The sequence below is a fragment of the Glandiceps talaboti genome, chromosome 11 (genome assembly GCF_964340395.1).
Source record: "Glandiceps talaboti chromosome 11, keGlaTala1.1, whole genome shotgun sequence".
Lineage (NCBI taxonomy): Eukaryota > Metazoa > Hemichordata > Enteropneusta > Spengelidae > Glandiceps > Glandiceps talaboti.
This window is the reverse complement of record NC_135559.1, coordinates 23,459,190-23,486,387: the sequence shown is the minus strand read 5'-3', so window position 1 is coordinate 23,486,387 and position 27,198 is coordinate 23,459,190. Positions and strand designations below refer to the sequence as shown.

The 27,198-nt window shown below is 33.9% G+C and overlaps 2 protein-coding genes across 2 annotated transcripts in view; one reads left to right on the top strand and one right to left on the bottom strand.

The window, feature by feature from the left end:
- Window positions 1–21,045, bottom strand: part of LOC144442614 (5-hydroxytryptamine receptor 2C-like) — a 32,448-nt gene extending 11,403 nt beyond the window's left edge. The window contains exons 1-3 of the mRNA XM_078131993.1: window positions 20,658–21,045; window positions 4,018–4,576; window positions 3,456–3,960 (exon numbers count right to left, since the gene is read on the bottom strand). Coding sequence (XP_077988119.1) covers window positions 3,456–3,960; window positions 4,018–4,576; window positions 20,658–21,045 — 1,452 coding nt within the window. The remainder of the gene's footprint in view (window positions 1–3,455; window positions 3,961–4,017; window positions 4,577–20,657) is intronic.
- LOC144442817 (26S proteasome non-ATPase regulatory subunit 1-like) overlaps window positions 1–27,198 on the top strand; it is a 134,858-nt gene that overhangs the window by 53,983 nt on the left and 53,677 nt on the right. The gene's annotated exons all lie outside the window — the stretch shown is intronic.

Here is a 27,198-nt window from a genome sequence, read left to right as displayed (position 1 = left end):
TTACCCTATAATGGTTTTACAAAACAAGGTAGTCATCGATCATTACATCATTACATTATTCAGACAGAACAAACGTTCAGACAACATTGAAATGATGACATGTCTATTAACATACACAGAGTGAGTTAAGTTCTATACCATTCCTATGATGACATGTCTATTAACGTACACAGAGTGAGTTTAGTTGTATACCATTCCTATGATGACATGTCTATTAACGTACACAGAGTGAGTTAAGTTCTATACCATTCCTATGATGACATGTCTATTAACGTACACAGAGTGAGTTTAGTTCTATACCATTCCTATGATGACATGTCTATTAACGTACACAGAGTGAGTTTAGTTCTATACCATTCCTATGACATGTCTATTAACGTACACAGAGTGAGTTTAGTTCTATACCATTCCTATGACATGTCTATTAACGTACACAGAGTGAGTTTAGTTCTATACCATTCCTATGACATGTCTATTAACGTACACAGAGTGAGTTAAGTTGTATACCATTCCTATGATGACATGTCTATTAACGTACACAGAGTGAGTTTAGTTCTATACCATTCCTATGACATGTCTATTAACGTACACAGAGTGAGTTAAGTTGTATACCATTCCTATGACATGTCTATTAACGTACACAGAGTGAGTTTAGTTCTATACCATTCCTATGACATGTCTATTAACGTACACAGAGTGAGTTTAGTTCTATACCATTCCTATGATGACATGTCTATTAACGTACACAGAGTGAGTTTAGTTCTATACCATTCCTATGACATGTCTATTAACGTACACAGAGTGAGTTAAGTTCTATACCATTCCTATGATGACATGTCTATTAACGTACACAGAGTGAGTTAAGTTCTATACCATTCCTATGACATGTCTATTAACGTACACAGAGTGAGTTAAGTTCTATACCATTCCTATGATGACATGTCTATTAACGTACACAGAGTGAGTTAAGTTGTATACCATTCCTATGACATGTCTATTAACGTACACAGAGTGAGTTAAGTTGTATACCATTCCTATGATGACATGTCTATTAACGTACACAGAGTGAGTTTAGTTCTATACCATTCCTATGACATGTCTATTAACGTACACAGAGTGAGTTAAGTTGTATACCACTCCTATAGCTATCCCATTAACCACTTTGTAAATTACAAACTACAGCTGTACTAGTAAACAAAGATGCATCACTTTAAGGTAAAATATTGAGTTGAGTTGATTTTATCTTCTTTTTTTAATGCTTTTTTTTTGTAACCTAAGTAATTCCTCTGGGAATTTTTATGTGCTCTAATAAAATAAATTGATTTAATGGTAGTACTAAGTGCAATAATAGCTGTGTTTACAGCATTATTATATGGTAGTACTAAGTGCAATAATAGCTGTGTTTACAGGCCCTATTTATATGGTAGTACTAAGTGCAACAATAGCTGTGTTTACAGCCTTATTTATGGTAGTACTAAGAGCAATAATAGGTGTGTTTACAGGCCCTATTTATATGGTAGTACTAAGTGCAATAATAGCTGTGTTTACAGCCTTATTTATGGTAGTACTAAGAGCAATAATAGGTGTGTTTACAGGCCCTATTTATATGGTAGTACTAAGTGCAATAATAGCTGTGTTTACAGGCCCTATTTATATGGTAGTACTAAGTGCAATAATAGCTGTGTTTACAGGCCCTATTTATATGGTAGTACTAAGTGCAACAATAGCTGTGTTTACAGCCTTATTTATATGGTAGTACTAAGTGCAATAATAGCTGTGTTTACAGCCTTATTATATGGTAGTACTAAGTGCAATAATAGCTGTGTTTACAGCCTTATTTATGGTAGTACTAAGTGCAATAATAGTTGTGTTTACAGGCCCTATTTATATGGTAGTACTAAGTGCAATAATAGCTGTGTTTACAGCCTTATTATATGGTAGTACTAAGTGCAATAATAGCTGTGTTTACAGGCCCTATTTATATGGTAGTACTAAGTGCAATAATAGCTGTGTTTACAGGCCCTATTTATATGGTAGTACTAAGTGCAATAATAGCTGTGTTTACAGCCTTATTATATGGTAGTACTAAGTGCAATAATAGCTGTGTTTACAGGCCCTATTTATATGGTAGTACTAAGTGCAATAATAGTTGTGTTTACAGCCTTATTATATGGTAGTACTAAGTGCAATAATAGCTGTGTTTACAGGCCCTATATATATGGTAGTACTAAGTGCAATAATAGCTGTGTTTACAGGCCCTATTTATATGGTAGTACTAAGTGCAATAATAGCTGTGTTTACAGGCCCTATTTATATGGTAGTACTAAGTGCAATAGTAGCTGTGTTTACAGCCTTATTATATGGTAGTACTAAGTGCAATAATAGCTGTGTTTACAGCCTTATTATATGGTAGTACTAAGTGCAATAATAGCTGTGTTTACAGGCCCTATTTATATGGTAGTACTAAGTGCAATAATAGTTGTGTTTACAGCCTTATTATATGGTAGTACTAAGTGCAATAATAGCTGTGTTTACAGGCCCTATATATATGGTAGTACTAAGTGCAATAATAGCTGTGTTTACAGGCCCTATTTATATGGTAGTACTAAGTGCAATAATAGCTGTGTTTACAGCCTTATTATATGGTAGTACTAAGTGCAATAATAGCTGTGTTTACAGGCCCTATTTATATGGTAGTACTAAGTGCAATAGTAGCTGTAGTGCAATAATAGCTGTGTTTACAGGCCCTATTTATACAACTTTAAGGAACATATTTTGATACCTTTAGGCCAGTAAATCAGCTCACATATTCCACTTCATGAAGTAATCATGTTTACAGTGTGAATATTTTACTCTGTAAGTACTATCAGTCTGGAGATGACTTGATTTAATATATTCCAATAGAGTACTAAACATTAATAAGTATTTGAATGCTCAGATGCTACTACAAATCAATCATTCACATCATACATATATGTTGATTATATTAATAACAAAGTTATGACATGCAATGAATATTAGTTAGAAATACAAGATACAATAATTCTAGTTACTAAGACATTTATTTAATTACTTTGGATAGATTTATTGAATGTCTTCCACTGTTAGTGATAGTTTGTTAGCTATTCTGTTAGTTGAATGTCTTCCATTGTCAGTGATAGTTTGTTAGCTATTCTGTTAGTTGAATGTCTTCCATTGTTAGTGATAGTTTGTTAGCTATTCTGTTAGTTGAATGTCTTCCATTGTTAGTGATAGTTTATTAGCTATTCTGTTAGTTGAATGTCTTCCACTGTTAGTGATAGTTTGTTAGCTATTCTGTTAGTTGAATGTCTTCCATTGTTAGTGATATTTTATTAGCTATTCTGTTAGTTGAATGTCTTCCATTGTTAGTGATAGTTTGTTAGCTATTCTGTTAGTTGAATGTCTTCCATTGTTAGTGATAGTTTATTAGCTACCCTGTTAGGTGCAAAGATTTTTGGACTTCTAGGAAGTGTAGAGTCATTATCTACTTGTGCTGAATTCCTAGCAATCAAACATCTAGTGTGATCTTTAGCTTTTAGTTGTCTTTGACTACAAGTCAGCGTTGCCACAAATGCAGCTCTAAATCTTTTGTTGAATACCGTGTACAGTATAGGGTTAATCATACTGGCAACATATCCCAACCATAGACAGAAATCCATCAGGAATGATGGGAAGTAACAGGACTTACATAATACTGATAAGACATTGAAAATGAAAAATGGTGCCCAACAAATAACAAAAAAAAAGAAGACTAGGCCAAGAACTTTGGTTGCCCTGCGTTCATTGTTTATAGATACTGCACTTGTACGTGATGCATTAGACATTGTTTTCCGCAAAGGTTGTGAAGCTCCATGATAGTTAGCCCTCGGTGTAGAGTTATACTTGTGTAGTGTATCATTACCGTTTTGATGAGACATAGGTTGCATGGGTAAAGAATTACTCTTCCCACGACGTGATGATGTTGATCCCTTATGACGTGATGACACCGAACCCTGCCTCCGCGATGAATTTGAGCCTTCTTGACATGATGATGTTGATCCACGATTATAACTGTACCTCTTATTAGCAGATGTCACACCAAAATGACGACCAAATTGACTGCTTGAATGAGAACGAAAGGAGTATTTCCGAAGCACTGCAGAATTGGAAGGCTTATCACAACAAAGTCTTGCCTTTTTACGTAGTTTGTGAACAGTTAAACTGTAAGTAATGACAACAATTGCAAGTGGAATAAAGAAGGCAACAATAGAGCCATACAGTTTGAAGTACTCATTAGTCAGTGTACACGAGTACTGATTCAAAACATTGGTGGCATCCGTCATTCCCAGGGCAATTAGTGGACATGACAATCCAATACTAATAATCCATACCAGGGTTATTTTCACAACAACACGCTGACAAGAGTAGCGATACTTTGATGCATGTTTTATCGGTCGTGTAATGGCCAGGTATCTGTCTACTGATATAGTACAGAGATGCATTATAGATGATGTACAGCACAACACATCAAAGAAGATATACATGTCACATAGCAGCACCCCATATGGCCAATGACCTATAAGAAAACATGACAAAGTTAGTATGGATACAATATATCATAGCATCACTCTGTATGGCCAATGAAATAATGGAAAATAACAGTATGAATTTATATCATAGCATCATTCTGTATGGCCAATGACCTACTAGAAAATAATAGTATGAATTTATATCATAGCATCATTCTGTATGGCCAATGACCTACTAGAAAATAACAGTATGAATTTATATCATAGCATCACTCTGTATGGCCAATGACCTACTAGAAAATAATAGTATGAATTTATATCATAGCATCATTCTGTATGGCCAATGAAATAATGGAAAATAACAGTATGAATTTATATCATAGCATCACTCTGTATGGCCAATGACCTACTAGAAAATAATAGTATGAATTTATATCATAGCATCATTCTGTATGGCCAATGAAATAATGGAAAATAACAGTATGAATTTATATCATAGCATCACTCTGTATGGCCAATGACCTACTAGAAAATAATAGTATGAATTTATATCATAGCATCATTCTGTATGGCCAATGAAATAATGGAAAATAACAGTATGAATTTATATCATAGCATCACTCTGTATGGCCAATGACCTACTAGAAAATAATAGTATGAATTTATATCATAGCATCACTCTGTATGGCCAATGAAATAATGGAAAATAACAGTATGAATTTATATCATAGCATCACTCTGTATGGCCAATGACCTACTAGAAAATAATAGTATGAATTTATATCATAGCATCACTCTGTATGGCCAATGACCTACTAGAAAATAATAGTATGAATTTATATCATAGCATCATTCTGTATGGCCAATGACCTACTAGAAAATAACAGACTGAATTTATATCATAGCATCACTCTGTATGGCCAATGACCTACTAGAAAATAATAGTATGATTTTATATCATAGCATCATTCTGTATGGCCAATGACCTACTAGAAAATAACAGACTGAATTTATATCATAGCATCACTCTGTATGGCCAATGACCTACTAGAAAATAATAGTATGATTTTATATCATAGCATCATTCTGTATGGCCAATGACCTACTAGAAAATAACAGACTGAATTTATATCATAGCATCACTCTGTATGGCCAGTGTCCTACTAGAAAATAATAGTATGAATTTATATCATAGCATCACTCTGTATGGCCAGTGTCCTACTAGAAAATAACAGTATGAATTTATATCATAGCATCACTCTGTATGGCCAGTGTCCTACTAGAAAATAATAGTATGATTTTATATCATAGCATCATTCTGTATGGCCAATGACCTACTAGAAAATAACAGACTGAATTTATATCATAGCATCACTCTGTATGGCCAGTGTCCTACTAGAAAATAACAGACTGAATTTATATCATAGCATCACTCTGTATGGCCAATGACCTACTAGAAAATAATAGTATGAATTTATATCATAGCATCACTCTGTATGGCCAATGACCTACTAGAAAATAATAGTATGAATTTATATCATAGCATCACTCTGTATGGCCAATGACCTACTAGAAAATAATAGTATGAATTTATATCATAGCATCACTCTGTATGGCCAGTGTCCTACTAGAAAATAACAGACTGAATTTATATCATAGCATCACTCTGTATGGCCAATGACCTACTAGAAAATAATAGTATGAATTTATATCATAGCATCACTCTGTATGGCCAATGACCTACTAGAAAATAATAGTATGAATTTATATCATAGCATCACTCTGTATGGCCAGTGTCCTACTAGAAAATAACAGTATGAGTTTATATCATAGCATCACTCTGTATGGCCAGTGTCCTGGAACCTACTAAAAATAATAGTATGAATTTATATCATAGCATCACTCTGTATGGCCAGTGTCCTGGAACCTACTAAAAATAATAGTATGAATTTATATCATAGCATCACTCTGTATGGCCAGTGTCCTGGAACCTACTAAAAATAATAGTATGAATTTATATCATAGCATCACTCTGTATGGCCAGTGTCCTGGAACCTACTAAAAATAATAGTATGAATTTATATCATAGCATCACTCTGTATGGCCAGTGTCCTGGAACCTACTAAAAATAATAGTATGAATTTATATCATAGCATCACTCTGTATGGCCAATGACCTACTAGAAAATAACAGTATGAATTTATATCATAGCATCACTCTGTATGGCCAATGACCTACTAGAAAATAATAGTATGAATTTATATCATAGCATCATTCTGTATGGCCAGTGTCCTACTAGAAAATAATAGTATGAATTTATATCATAGCATCACTCTGTATGGCCAGTGTCCTACTAGAAAATAACAGTATGAATTTATATCATAGCATCATTCTGTATGGCCAGTGTCCTGGAACCTACTAAAAATAAATACCAATGTCCAGTTGAAGGAGTGTGGTCTGAGATTCAATTTTTATTTGCAAAGTAGAGAAGATTAATTGAACTGTAACAAAATGACCCCAACATTTTAATAATTAAATAATGAGGTGATTAATAAACCATCATAAATAGATGATCAGGGAAGTAATAAAGATGAGTGAACAAAAGAAGTAAAAATATATGTAGTATGACTATATAAGGTAGTATCTACTAGTTGTAAGTATTTCCAATAAAATCAGTGTGCAATGAGTAGTTGTCTGCAGTGATCTAATTAAATAGACTATTTCCTCAACTAGGTTACTACAACTCGTTATCAATCAAGTCTTCTACTATCAATATCCTACATTTTCCTAAATGAAATACTGAAAAGCTACATATTGGACATGCTGGTTAGATTTGTGAAGCTATGCAAACTGCCTGTAGCAGATATTTGAACCTGTACACTACATGTATGTCAGTGCCCCCTTTACATTCTACAATGTGAAGATTCACAATTATAAGACCAAACATTGTATGTCAGTGCTGAGATTTCATAATTACTGTACACAAAGGGGTAATTGAAAAATATGACACAAGCTTGAAATAAATGAACTTCATCATTTAAGGCTGACATCACGTGTGATCGCTAAACTTCACTTATAACAAAATTTCAAAAACTTTCACACCTTCAATGATAAAAGGTTGTGTATTTACAACTGAGATGTTGATAAGTTTACAGCTAATGTGATATACAGTGCTGGGTTTACAGTTAATGTGATATACAGTGCTGGGTTTACAGCTAATGTGATATACAGTGCTGGGTTTACAGTTAATGTGATATACAGTGCTGGGTTTACAGCTAATGTGATATACAGTGCTGGGTTTACAGCTAATGTGATATACAGTGCTGGGTTTACAGTTAATGTGATATACAGTGCTGGGTTTACAGCTAATGTGATATACAGTGCTGGGTTTACAGCTAATGTGATATACAGTGCTGGGTTTACAGCTAATGTGATATACAGTGCTGGGTTTCCAGTTAATGTGATATACAGTGCTGGGTTTACAGCTAATGTGATATACAGTGCTGGGTTTACAGCTAATGTGATATACAGTGCTGGGTTTACAGCTAATGTGATATACAGTGCTGGGTTTACAGTTAATGTGATATACAGTGCTGGGTTTACAGCTAATGTGATATACAGTGCTGGGTTTCCAGTTAATGTTTTAATATGCTTACAATGTTTTTTTACATTGTATCAGTCTCATAGTGGTGGTGTGACTGCTTACAATGTTTCTTACATTGTATCAATCTCATAGTGGTGGTGTGACTGCTTACAATGTTTCTTACATTGTATCAATCTCATAGTGGTGGTGTGACTACTTACAATGTTTTTTTACATTGTATCAATCTCATAGTGGTGGTGTGACTGCTTACAATGTTTCTTACATTGTATCAGTCTCATAGTGGTGGTGTGACTGCTTACAATGTTTCTTACATTGTATCAATCTCATAGTGGTGGTGTGACTGCTTACAATGTTTCTTACATTGTATCAATCTCATAGTGGTGGTGTGACTACTTACAATGTTTCTTACATTGTATCAATCTCATAGTGGTGGTGTGACTGCTTACAATGTTTCTTACATTGTATCAATCTCATAGTGGTGGTGTGACTGCTTACAATGTTTCTTACATTGTATCAATCTCATAGTGGTGGTGTGACTGCTTACAATGTTTCTTACATTGTATCAATCTCATAGTGGTGGTGTGACTGCTTACAATGTTTATTACATTGTATCAATCTCATAGTGGTGGTGTGACTACTTACAATGTTTTTTTACATTGTATCAATCTCATAGTGGTGGTGTGACTACTTACAATGTTTTTTACATTGTATCAATCTCATAGTGGTGGTGTGACTACTTACAATGTTTTTTTACATTGTATCAATCTCATAGTGGTGGTGTGACTACTTACAATGTTTCTTACATTGTATCAATCTCATAGTGGTGGTGTGACTACTTACAATGTTTCTTACATTGTATCAATCTCATAGTGGTGGTGTGACTACTTACAATGTTTCTTACATTGTATCAATCTCATAGTGGTGGTGTGACTGCTTACAATGTTTCTTACATTGTATCAGTCTCATAGTGGTGGTGTGACTGCTACAATGTTTTTTTTACATTGTATCAGTCTCATAGTGGTGGTGTGACTGCTACAATTTTCACCATATAAATGTGTCAATGTCAAAGTCATCAACGTCTATTTGGGGAGAGGGGGAGGAGGTTAACTTAAAATGAACAAAGTTCTTTTATTGAGCTTGTCTGACATTGTCGATCATCCCTAAACAAATCTGTTTTATTCAGGGCTGTCACATATTTAAAGAAGAAATTACCAAACCTTCAACAATTGAATATCACACTGGATAGTGTTAGTCTTACTCCATAGTAATTTCAAGTGTTAAAGTTAAGGAAATTATAAATTGCATAAAGATGTGTCATGTGTATTTCTGACAGAACTATAAAATAAATATTATAATAATAATAAGTACACTAGTTCAACTTATGAAATATTTGGGAAAAGCAATGGTAATTTTGTGAGTTTTGAACCCTAATCCAAGCACCATAAACCAATGACAAAAATATAAATATAAAAGAACCAGAAAATAAATAACCATATATTCTGATATGGATTTAAAAAAGTACATTATGAAAGTGTGAGAAATGTGGCATTCGCAGTGACCCTTTCACTTTGTACACCTCTATCATACTTATTCAAAATTAGTTGTATAACACACAGACTCATTGAAATGGCTGTACCTCATCAACAAAGTTTATCCTGCCAAAGCCACAGTTGAAGACAGGTGAATATAAAGAGATCTAACACATTTGCTGTAGTGATGTCAGGACTACAGTACAAGTCAAAGTAAACATGTTCGTAAGCAATTAGCAAGCTTTATGTAGTGCAGGTATGGGATTTGTCAGTGAAATCCATTCACAGTTGAATTAACAGTAATGATAGTATTAGATGTAGCCAGTGCCTTATTAGTAAGTTTAATGCCTCCAATAGTTAGTTGCTTTCATTCATGCAGTACTGACAGGTCTATAGGAATTAGATTACACTCTGTCATTTCATGCACTCTTTGCACTCATTTCCTTCAGCATCTTGCCTCTTGTAAATGCAGTTTTTCTCAAATGTCAGATGTGTATAATACTGTTCTCTAAGATAAGGTTTTACCATGAACTAAATCCAGTAGTTCGTTATCTTGTCTATTGTCAAATATCAACTATTTCAATAGATACGTCTTACAAAGTTACTATAGCCATCACCGTCTATTGTCAAACATAAACTATTTCAATACATACATCTTACAAAGAAATTATAGCCATCACTGACCCCAATCCTAAATGATAAAGTCCCAGTATCTATAACTTTGTGTTATATTTTATGTTTTAAAAATTCCCCAAACCTTCACAGGAAATGTGTAGATCACTATGGTTAGCTGAATCACCTCAGTCTGTACTAGTTGTTAGTCCCCGCTGGACGAAGTCCGGGACGGGGACTTATGGATTGGGTTCCGTCTGTCCGTCCGTCCGTCCGTCCGTTTTATGATATGATCCAATATGGCCACCTAGCAGCCATTTTGTTTGTGAATTTTCATGTCCAAAGCCATAACTCAGACATGCTTGAACAGATCTCATTCAAAGTTGGTATTAGGACAGTGTTCTATGACATACATGTGCATATCCATTTTCATTGTGATACGATCCAATATGGCTGCCTGGCAGCCATTTTGTTTGCAAATTTTCCATGTCCAAAGCCATAACTCAGACATGCTTGAACAAATCTCATTCAAAGTTGGTATTAGGACAGTGTTCTATGACATACATGTGCATATTCATTGTTGTTGTGATACGATCCAATATGGCCACCTGGCAGCCATTTTGTTTGTGATTTTTCTATGTCCAAAGCCATAACTCAGACATGCTTGAACAGATCTCATTCAAAGTTGGTATTAGGACAGTGTTCTATGACATACATGTGCATATCCATTTTCATCGTGATATGATCCCCCATACCCGACCAATCGTTTATTGTTGTAGGCATGTTCCATGTCCAACAAGCAGACACAACATATCTAAGTCTGTTTGATTTAGGTTCACAAGTGTTGTTGCGTGATCAGAGTAGTGATAATTCCTTAAAACCCAATCATAGCAGGGACTATGTCATTCTCAATGACTTGTTACTATGGTTATAGATGAGTTAGACAAGTAAAATTAAAAAAATCAAAATGTCAGTTTAGGATAGCATAATAATATTGTAGTATTTAATAGTCCTATGGATACTTGTCTACATTTAAGCTAATGGTATTTACACTGCAGTGCGATACCAAAACACAATATTGCATAATGTGTTTACAAATGAGGTGTGATTGGTCCTTGTACATAAACTCATGTGATCGCATTAGTATGATTTTTACAGAAATTTGGTGGAACAGTTTTGGATAAATGTATGTAATACTAACAGAACATCATGATTCATGAATGCCAGTGTGGGTACCCAAGGGTATTTTCTGCTGCACTTTCACTCTCTACACATGTAAAACTAAGGCTATGTACAGAGAACATTGCAAGCACTCATGTATATCAAGACTTGTACTCGTATGTGGTTTTGTCATAGTACTGTATACACTGGCATGGTGTCCTTGTGTTAACAACGTTACTACTAAAACACTATTTTATAACCAGTGATTACATGTCACAAGTTTCCAACACTATTTTATAACCAGTGATTACATGTCACAAGTTTCCAACACTATTTATAACCAGTGATTACATGTCACAAGTTTCCAACACTATTTATAACCAGTGAAAGATGTGTACACAATGGAAAACTTTTAGTGTCCTGTTTTTAGTGAGCTAATTAAAATGGAGAGTTTTGATTGGGCTTGTTGACTTGGTAATCAGCTGGTACAGCAACATTAAAATGAAGTCAATATTAAGAGCAAAAATGAAAAACATTGTCCCAATCACAGCTACTGGTGTTAAATAGGAAACTGAAACTAACTGAATTGAGAATTATTTTCACATATACATATATTTCCACACACTGTATAATCTGTAATATAGAGTGATAGTCCAGGGATGACAGGGTTAATTATTAGCCTGTAGTAAACCCTATGTTGTCCATAACTAGGTATTATATAGGAAATGAAAGATGAAACCCATCCTAAGCTAAAGTCAGCAGTCCCTAGATTCTTTCCTTAAAAAGTCGGGGATTCATCAATACCAGTTTCTTTGTTATCAACCATAGACATCAGTCTAGGCAATCCTAAATGACGTTCTACTTTCAGTTACGATTGAGACTTTTACAAATTATATAAACTGAATAATTCTAATTGACATGCGGTTACTTGTTATCCTTTACTTTACTGTATTGACAGTACTTGTAGTAGTAATCAGCTGACTCCAATTACCAAGACTACTAATTAGTTAGTAAGCAACTAATTTAAGACTAAGATGATATCTCGCTAATTATCTGTTTGTCATAGACATAGCTAACAGACATGACTTCACCTTATATGGTTCTGTCATAGACATAGGTTACAGACATGACTTCACCTTATATGGTTCTGTCATAGACATAGCTAACAGACATGACTTCACCTTATATGGTTCTGTCATAGACATAGCTAACAGACATGACTTCACCTTATAAAGTGGACATTCACTATTATCAATATTATACTTGATATCCAGTAGATTGAATTATAGTTGGTATAGAGATATGATAGGTACCCTGTGTGATATTGTATCTGCTATATGGGAGATAGAATGTACTAGACATTAATAGAAATTCATTTGTAGTTGGTATAGAGATGGCAAATACTATATTTCAATATTGTAGCTGCTATGGCAGATAGAATGTTTACTGTCTTCACATTTGTTAGGTGTAAGAATGGAACTATATGATGATATAGTGTATACACTAGCATAGCATTAGCTGTAATCTATAATTGTGGTATGCATTCTAAAAGATGATGTTTATCACCCACTATGAACAAACCTAAGAGCTATTACTCATTCTGAAAATGAAATATGAAAATGATATTAAAAACAGTTAGTAAGATATTTGTGTCAAGATCACAGTGGGACACAATTCCATTATTACTTGTAAATCATGGAATTTTACTATTTTATACTCAGTTTAGTTTCTACCTGTAGTCTCGTATTACTATAAGTATACTGTTACTTTGAAATCATAGAATTTTGCTCTTTTTAGCTCCGCTGTCAGCGAAAGCTGAAAGCGTAGCTTTAGGTATAGGTGGGTATTGAGGTATAGAGTAGAGTGAATCATAGGTGTCCGTCAAACTTTTATATTTTTACTATCTACTCCGGAAGTGACAGTCGGAATTCTTCGATATTTGGTGTGCATGTTCCCTGGGGGGAGGCTATTCAGATTTGTTCATGCCAAGTTGATCTGTGCCATTTTCAATTTTTTATGATTTTTTTTCATAAAATGTCATTTTCATCAACTCCTTGAAAACCTCTTATTAGATTGCTTTGATATCTGGCGTGTTGATGCGCAGGGGGTAGCTTACTCAGATTTGTTAATTTCAAGTCAGCACATCCTCATTTTTATTTTTTATGATTTTTTTTTTGTAATTTGAAAAAAAAAATGAATATGTTAATGAGCATAATGACCGACGCCATATTGGAAATCAGTCGACGAGACTTTAAGTAAACTGCCACTTTTCAAAAGACACTATTGACGTCAAACAAACGATGTAATATGTGCTATAGTCATAATTCTACGCATTGGGCGCCCAAATGACAAGCGTTTGTTCGAAACAGGGTTGTAAACTTCAAATCAGTCCGCAACATCCTCATTTGCATACTCTATCCTGATTCGACCAGAAGCTGAAGGTGACCTCATTTGACCGAGCGATTTTCCACAGCAAGCATCTTGAGTATCAACACAGGACGTTCTTGGTACTCACTAAAATCACACTTCAGACCCACTATAAAAGTGTGATGTTTTCAGATAACATGTAACTTGTGGTTAATTCTATATTGTCGTGCAATTTGGAATGACAGTGAACCAGAATTCAGACAACTTGCGTAAGGAAGGGCATGCCAGACATGCGGTTGAAGTTATGGCCGACAGTTCACATGTAAAGTTAAACGACATGAACGTGTCTTGCCTTTCCAAAATGCAAATATTTGGCAAGTAAAAATAATTAAAATAATTACAACTTTAATTTGGCTTTAGACTTTGCATTATGTTTTGCGTATCTTTCCCCGTTTTACATGTAAATCCGAAAAGGTTCTCTCTCATCATGTCATCAGTGTCAGTGATCATACCGCGCGGGGCTGCTTTGAGTACGAGCGAAGTGAGGCATGTTGAGGTATTTTGTTGAGAATTATAAATATTGCGAAATGTCAAGTACAAGGTTTAAATACAATGGAATGATGAAAAAAATGGCAGAGTCTGCTGACAGGCGCCGGTCACAAGAAACACTGTGAATTAAAATATCAGACGATGTATGTGTTAATCGCCGACAATCCACCCGTATGCACGAGGGACTAACCCGGAAGCAAGTCGTTGTCAGCCATACGTTACAGTGGTAACATCGTCCGAGAAATCGCTGCGTTCAGAGTGTCATTATTCACAGAATTGTTGTTTTCGAGTGAAAACCCGTCTTGAATTGTATAACTCTAACAAATGAAGACATGTCAAGTTATATTTTGAAAGTTGTATCGCTAGTTTGAGACGATTTTCTCACGTACTATAGTACTATCGAGGCTTACTTGGAAGTAGTAGGACCTTACTCCAGTTCATCGGGAAGTTTAGCCAGTCCGATAATTCTTTCTGGTTTAGTTTACAACACTTTTGATCAATCACGCAGATTTTGTTGTTGTGATGAAAAGAAATAAAAAAAAAGATCATTTCAAGCATTTCGTTGTGTTTTCTTTGTGAAAGGTAACCGAACATGAACGAGTGTTACCACTGTAACGTATGGCTGAGAATGACTCTCTTCCGGGTACTTAACTTGAGATTGTCGCCGTACGGAAACTAAGATGGCGATTAATACATTTCTTCCCTATATATATCTACCACAACTAGTACAAGTTGAATGTTGTTGACTTTGTAAATTTGTTAGAAAATTGAAATTCAAATTGCCTCAAAATTATTTTAGATCCCTAGTTTATTTCATTCATCATTAAAATTTTCCAGGGTTACAGCTGTAAGACACTGGAATTATTTATAGCCAACCTCAAAATCCTCTTTTTTTCTTTTTCTTGTGTGCATTTCCCAGTCATTTTTTTCTGAGATTTTGTGCAATTTTTCATAACAGTAGATTTTTGTTATAAAATGGTGACTATGGTATAAAAGTACAATACATTACCAACTTCTGTGTAAAATGTGTTTTATAGTGAGACATCATATGAAACCACTAACCACTTTATTGCATCACTAAAACAAAACTGCATAGTGAAGACCTGAACCACTTCTACATGTCACCAAAATAAAAAATTAAATTAAAAAAAAAAACAGCGGAGCTATTCTGACCGATAGGTCGCTTGTTATAACTTAAAATCAATATTTATGTACTACATTACTCTGTTAAAGGCATACTATTAAATCAAAACTTTCATGGATCCATAGTTTAACAGCTTTATACTAGTAATTCAAATATATTAAGATTTGAAATATCTTTTTAATACTTTGCTACAAATGAAATGAAAATGTTAGTAATTCACTGTTTCATTAGAACAGAAATTAAAAGACAGCAATACACAAATGTTATATCTGAAATATGAAAATGATATTATAAACAGTGAGTAAGATATTTGTGTTTCATATTTCTGAAGAAATTGAATTAAATATTCCACAATAGTAAAAACCTGAACAGAAAACAGAGCACACTGTTGCCTTATTTCAGTGAACTTATATGTTGAAAGTTTTGTAATAATGAATTATTTTAGTACATCTTAGTATGGATTCCATTGAAAATATTACTTTGGGATCATAAATTTATTGAGTTTTAACTTTTACATGTGGTAAATTACTAGATGTACAGAGTAAAATCTGTTGATGATAACAAAGAATATATAAAATTAACAATGGAATGGCTGGCATTTGTCCTTACAGAAGGCATTCACATTTACTTGTACATTGTAGTAAATTACTAGACATGCAGAGGGAAATAGATTGAAAGTTTCAGTCAGCAATTATTGATTAATCTTGTAGTGTTTCACCTCCTTAAGGTGAATGTTTCCTATGTCTGGATTAGATGACAGTCATTAAATACACTCAATACTCCTTCTACTACTTCATGTCAAACCATCTACAGTTAAAATGAAATTTGTCTTCAACAAACAAATCATGCACAAAATTTCAATTCGATGCCGTATTACCACTCAATATTTCTGCCAGTATGTTTGGTCAAGCTTGTGTGAGTGTATGTTTATGTGTGCATGTGTGCCTAAGTATGTGTGGATGTGTGTGTGTGTGTGTGTGTGTGTGTGTGTGTGTGTGTGTGTGTGTGTGTGTGTGTGTGTGTGCATGTGTGTCTGTGTGTGTGTGTGTGTGTGGGTGTGTGTGTGTGTGTGTGTGTGTGTGTGTGAGTGTATGTTTATGTGTGCGTGTGTGTGTGTGTGTGCCTAAGTATGTGTGGATGTGTGTGTGTGTGTGTGTGTGTGTGTGTGTGTGTGTGTGTATGTATAACACTAAGTATGTATGTTTTAAATTTATAGTGTTAGACAAAATGAAATCATTACTTAAAAGGCAATAAAATGTGATGATATTTTATATGTGGCTACTACTGTGATATCAAAATTTCAACCAGTCAAGGTGGCAAGTTTAATCCTTTGGAATGCCAGTAGAACAAAAACACAATGATAAGAGTTATAATTCTATTTTTCTTAGTATTTCCAACTCAACAAACTTGGTTAGGGAAGTAAAGTTTTAGATTAAAATGAAACCAAATGATAGAATTCTATTTCTAAAAGAACTAAAGAATATGCATTAATATCATTATTAAATATAATTATTAATTACTAATTTCTTTTTTTTTTAATCTCAAGTTTATTGAACAAATGGAAAGAAATTGAATTATTTTAAGACATAGTTTTTCAAATAGAGAATCAAACACACTGACAACATGTATGTCATTTTTCAGAAACAAATAATTTTTGTGAATTAAATGTTACATTTTACTGATGAATAGCCAGACATAGTAAGTAACAGGTTTGGTATATTTGCCTGATTAGAATTAGTTTGTCTCCGTTATTGACTAGAGTGAGACAAGAGTGGGTAGTAAGCTGTCTAATATTGCAATGTCAATTGGATTGCCATGTTATCGTCTGAAATCATTTAAGAAATCCATCCAGAGACATCATTGAAATGAGAGTTGTAGTGATATGAATCGCTAAGTGTACTAAAGTAATGGATTTTTAACTACTAGTATTCCACATAGATGTCTTATCAAAGTTGGACTTGTATGTTTACTGCCAATGTATAACAGCCAACTATAGTCTAATTACAACTCAGTCATACAGGAAAGGAAATCTGGTACAACAGTTGCAGTTACAAGTTTAGTGATGGGCACCCCCTGTGATATAATTTACACCATAAGTTACAAGTTTAGTGATGAGCACCCCCTGTGATATAATTTACATCATAAATTCTTTTTCACTTAAACATTGTTAATAATTAGTTTATATGTCTTATGAATGTGACTTTATGAAGTGTATGTATATCATTGTCCATCACCATGGTTACAGTACCCACACCTATCATGTCTGATTTGTAGCACTATTCTCATTACTGTAGTTTTATTAGTACAATGGAAAGATGACAAAATTAAAAGTGTTGAGATGATATAGAATAATGAGACTGTAATGATGTGTATTATATCTAATAACAATTGGTGGTAATGTGATTGTCAAATTGTAATGACAATCTCACATTTTCATCAGTTTTGTTAAATAGTTGATAATTAATGATGTATCAACTGACAACAGAAATGATGACTGATTATTACATTGTTTTACTTTTAGTGGTCTTTTCCAATGAGTATATTTGGACTTTGCTGAGACTACTTTAGTCAGAAGTTTGTTAGTTTAAGTTTCATGACAGCTTTTAAGACAATAACACATTAGTCCACTTTCAGTAGCTTTTTGTGACCTTGGACTAGTTACTACTATCAGGTGATATTTTACATTGCATTGTAAACATGCCATCCAACTGCTATGTTTCTCATTGCCACAATACCTCTTTCAAGAACAAAGATATACATTTTATTGACTTCCAAAGCAAGCTAAGATATTGAAGAGATTTTAAAATTGTGATTTAGATTGAAAAGTATCTTTGAGTGCCTCCAGAAATGTCTGCAGAATACCATGTGTAGACAATATATAAACATGATAGACTTTGTAGAATACCATGTGTAGACAATATATAAACATGATAGACTTTGTAGAATACCATGTGTAGACAATATATAAACATGGTAGACTTTGTAGAATACCATGTGTAGACAATATATAAACATGGTAGACTTTGTAGAATACCATGTGTAGACAATATATAAACATGATAGACTTTGTAGAATACCATGTGTAGACAATATATAAACATGATAGACTTTGTAGAATACCATGTGTAGACAATATATAAACATGATAGACTTTGTAGAATACCATGTGTAGACAATATATAAACATGGTAGACTTTGTAGAATACCATGTGTAGACAATATATAAACACGGTAGATTTTGTAGAATACCATTGTATAGTAAACAACCTAGATATAGATGTGTACTGGGACATATTGTTAGGATGTGCACTAAAGTAAATATAGAATCTGATATATTTTAGTATATTTTTAGTATATGTGTACTAAATGTAGATATACAGGGTAGCTATCTGTTAGGGTCTGTACTAAATGTAGATATACAGGGTAGCTATCTGTTTGTGGCTGTACTGAATGTAGATATACATGGTAGCAATCTGTTTGTGGCTGTACTAAATGTAGATATACAGGGTAGCTATCTGTTAGGGTTTGTACTAAATGTAGATATACACGGTAGCTATCTGTCTGTGGCTGTACTGAATGTAGATATACAGGGTAGCAATCTGTTTGTGGCTGTACTAAATGTAGATATACAGGGTAGCTATCTGTTTGTGGCTGTACTGAATGTAGATATACAGGGTAGCAATCTGTTTGTGGCTGTACTAAATGTAGATATACAGGGTAGCTATCTGTTAGGGTCTGTACTAAATGTAGATATGCAGGGTAGCTATCTGTTAGTGTCTGTACTAAATGTAGATATACAGGGTAGCTATCTGTTAGGGTATGTACTAAATGTAGATATACAGGGTAGCTATCTGTTTGTGGCTGTACTGAATGTAGATATACAGGGTAGCTATCTGTTAGGGTCTGTACTAAATGTAGATATACAGGGTAGCTATCTGTTAGGGTATGTACTAAATGTAGATATACAGGGTAGCTATCTGTTTGTGGCTGTAGTAAATGTAGATATACAGGGTAGCTATCTGTTAGGGTATGTACTAAATGTAGATATACAGGGTAGCTATCTGTTTGTGGCTGTAGTAAATGTAGATATACAGGGTAGCTATCTGTTAGGGTCTGTACTAAATGTAGATATACAGGGTAGCTATCTGTTACCGTTGGGTTTTGATATTCACATGGAGCATCAGCTTGATTTTGAGCTGATTAAGACAAAACAGACAAAGTACTTGTGGAACATGTAAATTTATATCAATGTGCAAGAGTAACTTATGAAAATATATAGATTACAATGTAGGTAGCACAGACACAGGTATTACAAAAGAACATGGCATTTTATCTGTCTATAAAAAGAAGTCAAATACATCTGCTTTGGTTTCCAGTTTTATAGCATGTGAAATATTTAAATACACCTGCTTTGGTTGTAAGTTTTAAAGTGTGTGAAATAGTTAAATTGAAAATTTTATTACAAGTTCCCTTATCACTTTTTCATCACAGGAGTAAATAGCAATATTTTTAAAAATTAGAGGGGATGACGTTATGAAAACTGAATGTATTGGTCAAAGTAATCACTTGTGATCAGACACTAAAGTATGCATATTTTAGATTCTGGCATAAATAAAATTTGTTTACATAAACAAAGTATTTAAATGTAGCAGTTCCAAAATTATCTTCATTCTAAACAAATAGAGATAGGAATGTAAGGATAATAACAATGTTGTCAAATCTGTATGAGGAAAAAAAATGTGTCTGAAATACAAATCAAAGACATTTAGAAAATGAAAGTATTAAAAAATTTATCAGGTACAGATAATGTATAACCTATAAAATATACACTTTATATTGTGTGGAATTTTTATACTGTAATCCAACATTGACTCTTCCTCATTGGGTCTCCACTGATTCATAACAATGAATACAGTATGTACATTTTTGTAGTTATGACTTAACATATATAAAAGAACTGACATAACCACAAGGAACTATGTGTTACTATGAATAAAGAATACAACTATACACTCAGGTTCTGTCTGTAAATAATATCACCATCAACCATACATTTCTAACGCAATTGTTTCCAAGAGACTGAGCTCCTCTTCCTCATTGGATCTCCTGAATAAAGAATTCAAATATACTGTAAAGCTACCAAATATGTGGAATTGTCTTACCTGCAAACTCGACAATGATTCCGAAAGGCATAACAAGTAGTGACACCATCAAGTCAGCTATGGCTAAAGACATTAAGAAGTAATTGGTAATACTCTGTAGTTTTTTATCTGTCATTATGGCCAGACAGACCAGTACATTACCCATCACTGTACACAGAATGATGATAACTAGGAATAATGCTGGCCAGTTATTGTCTGACTCCGGTATGTTATCACTGTAGTTTGTACTAACATTAGTTACAATAGTAGTCATATCCCACAGCATGGTCATTGGTATAGATTGATCCGTAGTCATGTTGGCTGCATAGTTATCATCATCCCTTTGTAACACACTGGATGATACATCTACCACTATGACTTGATGTGTTGGTTGTACTACTAAATCCATGCTTACAGGCAAAATATCCACTTAATGTTAGAAGATGATGGTAGATGACAGGCATTCAGATGTTTCCACTCAATTAAGTACGTATACCATGTACAGTAAGAAAGTGTAGTGGCCAGTCAAACCACTATGCAATATCCATCAATCTATAATTTGCTATTCACAACTGAAGTGTATATACATACAGTGTGCTATTCAGCTCAGCAAGGCTTCTCTGAAGGTTCTCTTTTTTATCTTCTAAATTGTCAACTATATGATAACTGCCAATTCAGCCACAATACTTGTATTTTTCCATGGGAATTTGTCAGCTATACGTTAACTACATAAGTCAGTGAATGCTATTTCCTCTTCACAACTGATCACATATCTTTCTTTTCCAATTTCAATTACTCTGTGAAGTAGGTCCACTTTACATGTCTTATCACTATTTAGCTTCCAATCAGTATAAAGTATTGACAATCACTTGGCCCTGTGGTGATTAGACCAGCCAAACACTCCTGCTAGTTTTCACGTACCAGCATTGACTGTAACATAGGCTGCAGGTAGTCTCTAGTCATACCTGCGTAGTTGGCTAGTAGTTCTTTATGAAGAGACAAAGTGCAATGGGTAATTGATGATTCATTTTTCCCAACAGTGATTTTCATTGACTAACAATTAGTTGACATTGTGAGTTCACTTACACATACACCTACCAAGCCTCCAGACAGGAGTATACTTCTGTTCCCATAGAAATAATCAAATAGTTTGTTTCTCTTTAAAAAAAAACCAAATCACTGTTCCATCACAGATAGACTGCTTGTTTCACAATAAAAAAACTCAACACAAATAACAGTTTGGATTTTTTACTGTTACAAAAATGATGGTGTCCTGCCACAGATAATGGTGTCTTGTTTGTTTGACTACACCTATAAAGTGTTTTATAACAACAACTAAGTAATTGTTTAATTGTTAGACTACATATTAGATACTGTTTAAGGTAGGCTATAAGACTTAGTGATTACAACTAACAATAAGACTTAGTGATTACAACTAACAATAAGACTTAGTGATTACAACTAACAATAAGACTTAGTGATTACAACTAACAATAAGACTTAGTGATTACAACTAACAATAAGACTTAGTGATTACAACTAACAATAAGACTTAGTGATTACAACTAACAATAAGGCTTAGTGATTACAACTAACAATAAGACTTAGTGATTCAACTTATCAACTGTTTTACAAATATAACTTTTACAGTATACCTTCAGAATCAAATTATTTTTACCCAGAAAACATTGATTTTGTATTCACTTTATAATGACTTGAATTGTTCCAATAGTAAGAAACTGTGTCATGGCATCAATATAAGGTTGTTATACTAAAACATAATTTGATCACTTTACAAATATTCCAAATTTGTACAGAAAATGGATATACACAATCCGGTGATCATGCTACAGAACCAGGTGTGATAGAGGACATCACCACTGCAAGCCACTTTACCTAATCACCAAAATAGATGATTTCCAGGGTGATATCTTCACAACAAAACACATTAGCTTTATAAAGCAAAATATTAGATCTTTGGAAATGAATGGTTTCTTGTAGCACTTATAAACATATGTGATATTCAGCAGTCATAGATAAATATTTATCACCACATCTTTCTTTTCCTTCATCTGTATATTTTATGAAAGGCAATGACAATCTTTTCCCAGTGTTGCTGTTAGCCAAGACACAATTTGTCCATCTTATCTCTTCAGTATGTCATTACACTTTTTCTTCAAAACCATCAAAATGTCTTTCCTTGGAGCACAGATTCTTTATTTATTCATCTGCATCTAGGTATCCAGTTTGTTGCTGTAAGGTAAATTGGCTGATTGTGGGAGTTGTAACAATTCACATGAATGATTCGTTGCCCAAAGTTTCCAATTAGTGTGTCTAGTCTTGTATAATGTGTTCACTGTAAGATTCACTTCTTTACAAAGCCAAATATGGTTATGGCAGGTGTGCCTTCATATCCTCTGTAGGCACTGTGATGTAGGTCCAACACAAGTGTAAAGGTAGGACATATCATGTAGAAGTAAGCTAGATTGGGATTAGTGACAGTATTGCCACACATAAAACCATTCAATTTGGTATCCTACAGCAAACTGAATACTGTGTTGATGTACACCTGCAATATAGAGATGAATAGAAATGAAGGGATCGTATTGATGACAATGACTTGACAGTTGTCACTACTAGCAAGGTATCTCATTATGTATTACATGACTTTGAGCTGTTGTCACTACTAGCAAGGTATCTCATCATCTATTACATGACTTTGAGCTGTGAATCACATGATTACGACAATTGACACAATTTACAGTTTAAGACAGACTTTTACCATTACTGTAACAGTGGCTAGTGACTACCTATATACCTATATTGTATTATCCCTATATAGACCTCACTTTCTAGAAAGTCCTTGTAATATTACCCGAGAAATTGGATATAGTCTTTATCATAATAGGGTTACATGCATACATTTGGAGAGGAGAGAATACAACTTTTAAGGAATCTTTCTTCCTTTATTCTTCAACTGAATGGATTTACTGTAAACATGTATTAGCCTGTGGATTCAGGTTCCCACAATCAATTCAAATGTAAAATATACTTACTATGGAACGGTAAATTGGAAATAAATGTGACATTGTAAACATTGCATTCGTTTCTAATTTCTAATTTCCAAACTAACTATATTTCATTGCACTCATTCATGGTTGCATGAAATAGAACAATAGATTTTGTTTAGAAAAATCAAAACCTACTTTTTCAGTCCATACGGTTACCATATTTACAGTAAAGTTGTAAGTCATCTGACAAGTAACAATAACTCTAGAGTAGAAATGTATTCAAGTCTCAAACCATGTTAATCATTATGGTTTTACATAGAAATAGGCTGAGATGAATTTCTTTTTTAAACCACAGCAACTCAAACTGCTTTATATACCCAAGTCAATCATATTCCAACATTGTAAATTGTTTATTGCATAGATAGCTAGATATTTGAACATTTACAGTTTATGTCTGTCTGCAAACAAGTTGTTAAACATTGAAATGTAGGAGGGACTTTTAGATTTACAGTTTACGTTTCTTAGTTGACAGCTTGTAAAAAATTGAAGTGATTTCAAGATTTACAGCTGACTAATGTCTAACATTTTATAGTAAAACTGATGAATTACAATCAAGGAAGTGAGCAACCTCTAGAATCATTGAAATGCCTCATTTCCTACCAGAATTCTTAATCACGTTTCAGACGGCAACTATATCTAAAAGACTTTTATTCAACAGTTCCTTTCCTTTCTTACATTTTGTTTGGACTATAGTCATTAACCTACCTGCCCTTGTATCTCTTCTTTGTACACTTGTGTGTACAGTTTGAATTATTCAGGGCTATATATATGTATATGGACATGTCGGTTTGTATTCCTACCAAGACTTTTCTACATTTTTCTTGGGTATGACATGATCTATGCATAAATGATTCACAAATCTATCAGTCTGTAAGTAGTACAAAAATGGTGTAAGTTAAACAGGCAGTTGGGAAAATAATCAAATACAAGTGAATTCAAAAACTGTCTGTGCTGACAAAATTAACTTCTTTTTTTTTCTTTTTCTTTTTAATTTTGTGCTGGGAATTGCTCCCAGCGATTTTCTGTTATGCAGTCGACAAATACAAACACAAACAAACACAAACAAATGCTACAGAGATCCTTTTGGGTTTGGGACTATGTGACAGGGCTATGTTGCACGCTCTATATCACGTTGTTGTGGAATTGTCAAGGCAATCCCAATCAGTCCACATGCTATCCCAGAGTCACCCAGGCCCGGCAAACATAGCATCTATGGGCTCTGTGTGAGTAATCGTCCACGACTTTTCGAGTCATTACTCCAGGAATCCCCCCAAATTCGCACTCATCTTGTGAGTGAGACACGACTGAGTGATACAGCCTACCCATCGAGTCTGTAGATAGTGCGAAATGAGGCCTTGATCTCAACAACGACAGAATTGGGACAGACAAAGTAGATTGAGAGGAAATGTAAACTAAAAGATTCACCATCTGTGGTTATGTAACTACTTGCCAGCAGTGATACTAAGGTAGAAACAATTAGAAATCTTTCAGTCTACAGTAAATATTACTTCTAGTTTTGTGTTTTTTAGCAAACCTTTATATTAGTCCCTAGTGGGCAAAACAGGCTAAGGGAAGGGGGACTACTACTACTTTGGGGTTCGTCTGTCCATCCATGGGTCCATGTCCACCTGTATCTCTGAAATGCATGAGCCTATTTCAGTCAAACTTGGCACAAATATCAGATAATATAGTGGGCATCTGCATATCACTTTGATATATTTTGACCTTCACGATAGTTTGCCGAGTAACTAAATCACGTGGGGATGCAACAACATAATCATGTTTATATGAACGCTGTAGGAGAGAGCACAGGAATGTTTGAGGGAATTTTACCAGACTGGTTTGGGTTAGAAACCAGTCTGGTTATCCAGACTATTTCTAATGAGACCTTGACCTTTAACTCTATACATGTATATGTTCAGGGTTGAATGACTCAAGATATTTAAAGTGTACATATGTACCTCTTACATGCATGGACCAGTTTCAAACAAACCTTGTGCATCTGTCAGATATTGTAGCCCAAATGTACATCACTTTATTTCAACCAATTTGAAACCAAATGTAACCAAATGACAACTATATTTGGTGTAAAAAAGTCAGAATACAAATGAGTAAGTTGAAATGTTGGGGGGGGGGGGGAGACTGTGTCTTTGTTAAAGACTTGTCTTTTCTAAAACATCTTGTTGTAAGAGTAAAATGATTAACATATTAACTTTGGAAAGGTAAATTGTTCTGATATTAAGAAAGAAAAAGAAAAAGTTTTAAAGAAAAGATAGTCCCCTACTGACTGGTGTGCTATAGTGGTGTTTCTTTCTTCCTCAAGTATGCATTCACAAAATTGCACAATATATCTGCAGAGGTCTTATAGATTGTACATATCTTGTACTGATAATATGCATTCACAAAATTGCACAATATATCTGCAGAGGTCTTGTATATTGTACATATCTTGTACTGATAATATGCATTCACAAAATTGCACAATATATCTGCAGAGGTCTTGTATATTGTACATATCTTGTACTGATAATATGCATTCACAAAATTGCACAATATATCTGCAGGGGTCTTGTGTATTGTAAATATCTTGAACTGATAATATGCATTCACAAAATTGCACAATATATCTGCAGAGGTCTTGTATATTGTACATATCTTGTACTGATAATATGCATTCACAAAATTGCACAATATATCTGCAGGGGTCTTGTATATTGTACATAACTTGTACTGATAATATGCATTCACAAAATTGCACAATATGTCTGCAGGGGTCTTGTGTATTGTAAATATCTTGAACTGATAATATGCATTCACAAAATTGCACAATATATCTGCAGAGGTCTTGTATATTGTACATATCTTGTACTGATAATATGCATTCACAAAATTGCACAATATATCTGCAGGGGTCTTGTATATTGTACATAACTTGTACTGATAATATGCATTCACAAAATTGCACAATATGTCTGCAGGGGTCTTGTGTATTGTAAATATCTTGTACTGATAATAAGCATTCACAAAATTGCACAATATATCTGCAGAGGTCTTGTATATTGTACATATCTTGTACTGATAATATGCATTCACAAAATTGCACAATATGTCTGCAGGGGTCTTGTGTATTGTAAATATCTTGAACTGATAATAAGCATTCACAAAATTGCACAATATATCTACAGAGGTCTTATATATTGTACATATCTTGTACTGATAATATGCATTCACAAAATTGCACAATATATCTGCAGGGGTCTTGTGTATTGTACATAACTTGTACTGATAATATGTATTCACAAAATTGCACAATATATCTGCAGAGGTCTTGTATATTGTACATAACTTGTACTGATAATATGCATTCACAAAATTGCACAATATGTCTGCAGGGGTCTTGTGTATTGTAAATATCTTGAACTGATAATAAGCATTCACAAAATTGCACAATATATCTACAGAGGTCTTATATATTGTACATATCTTGTACT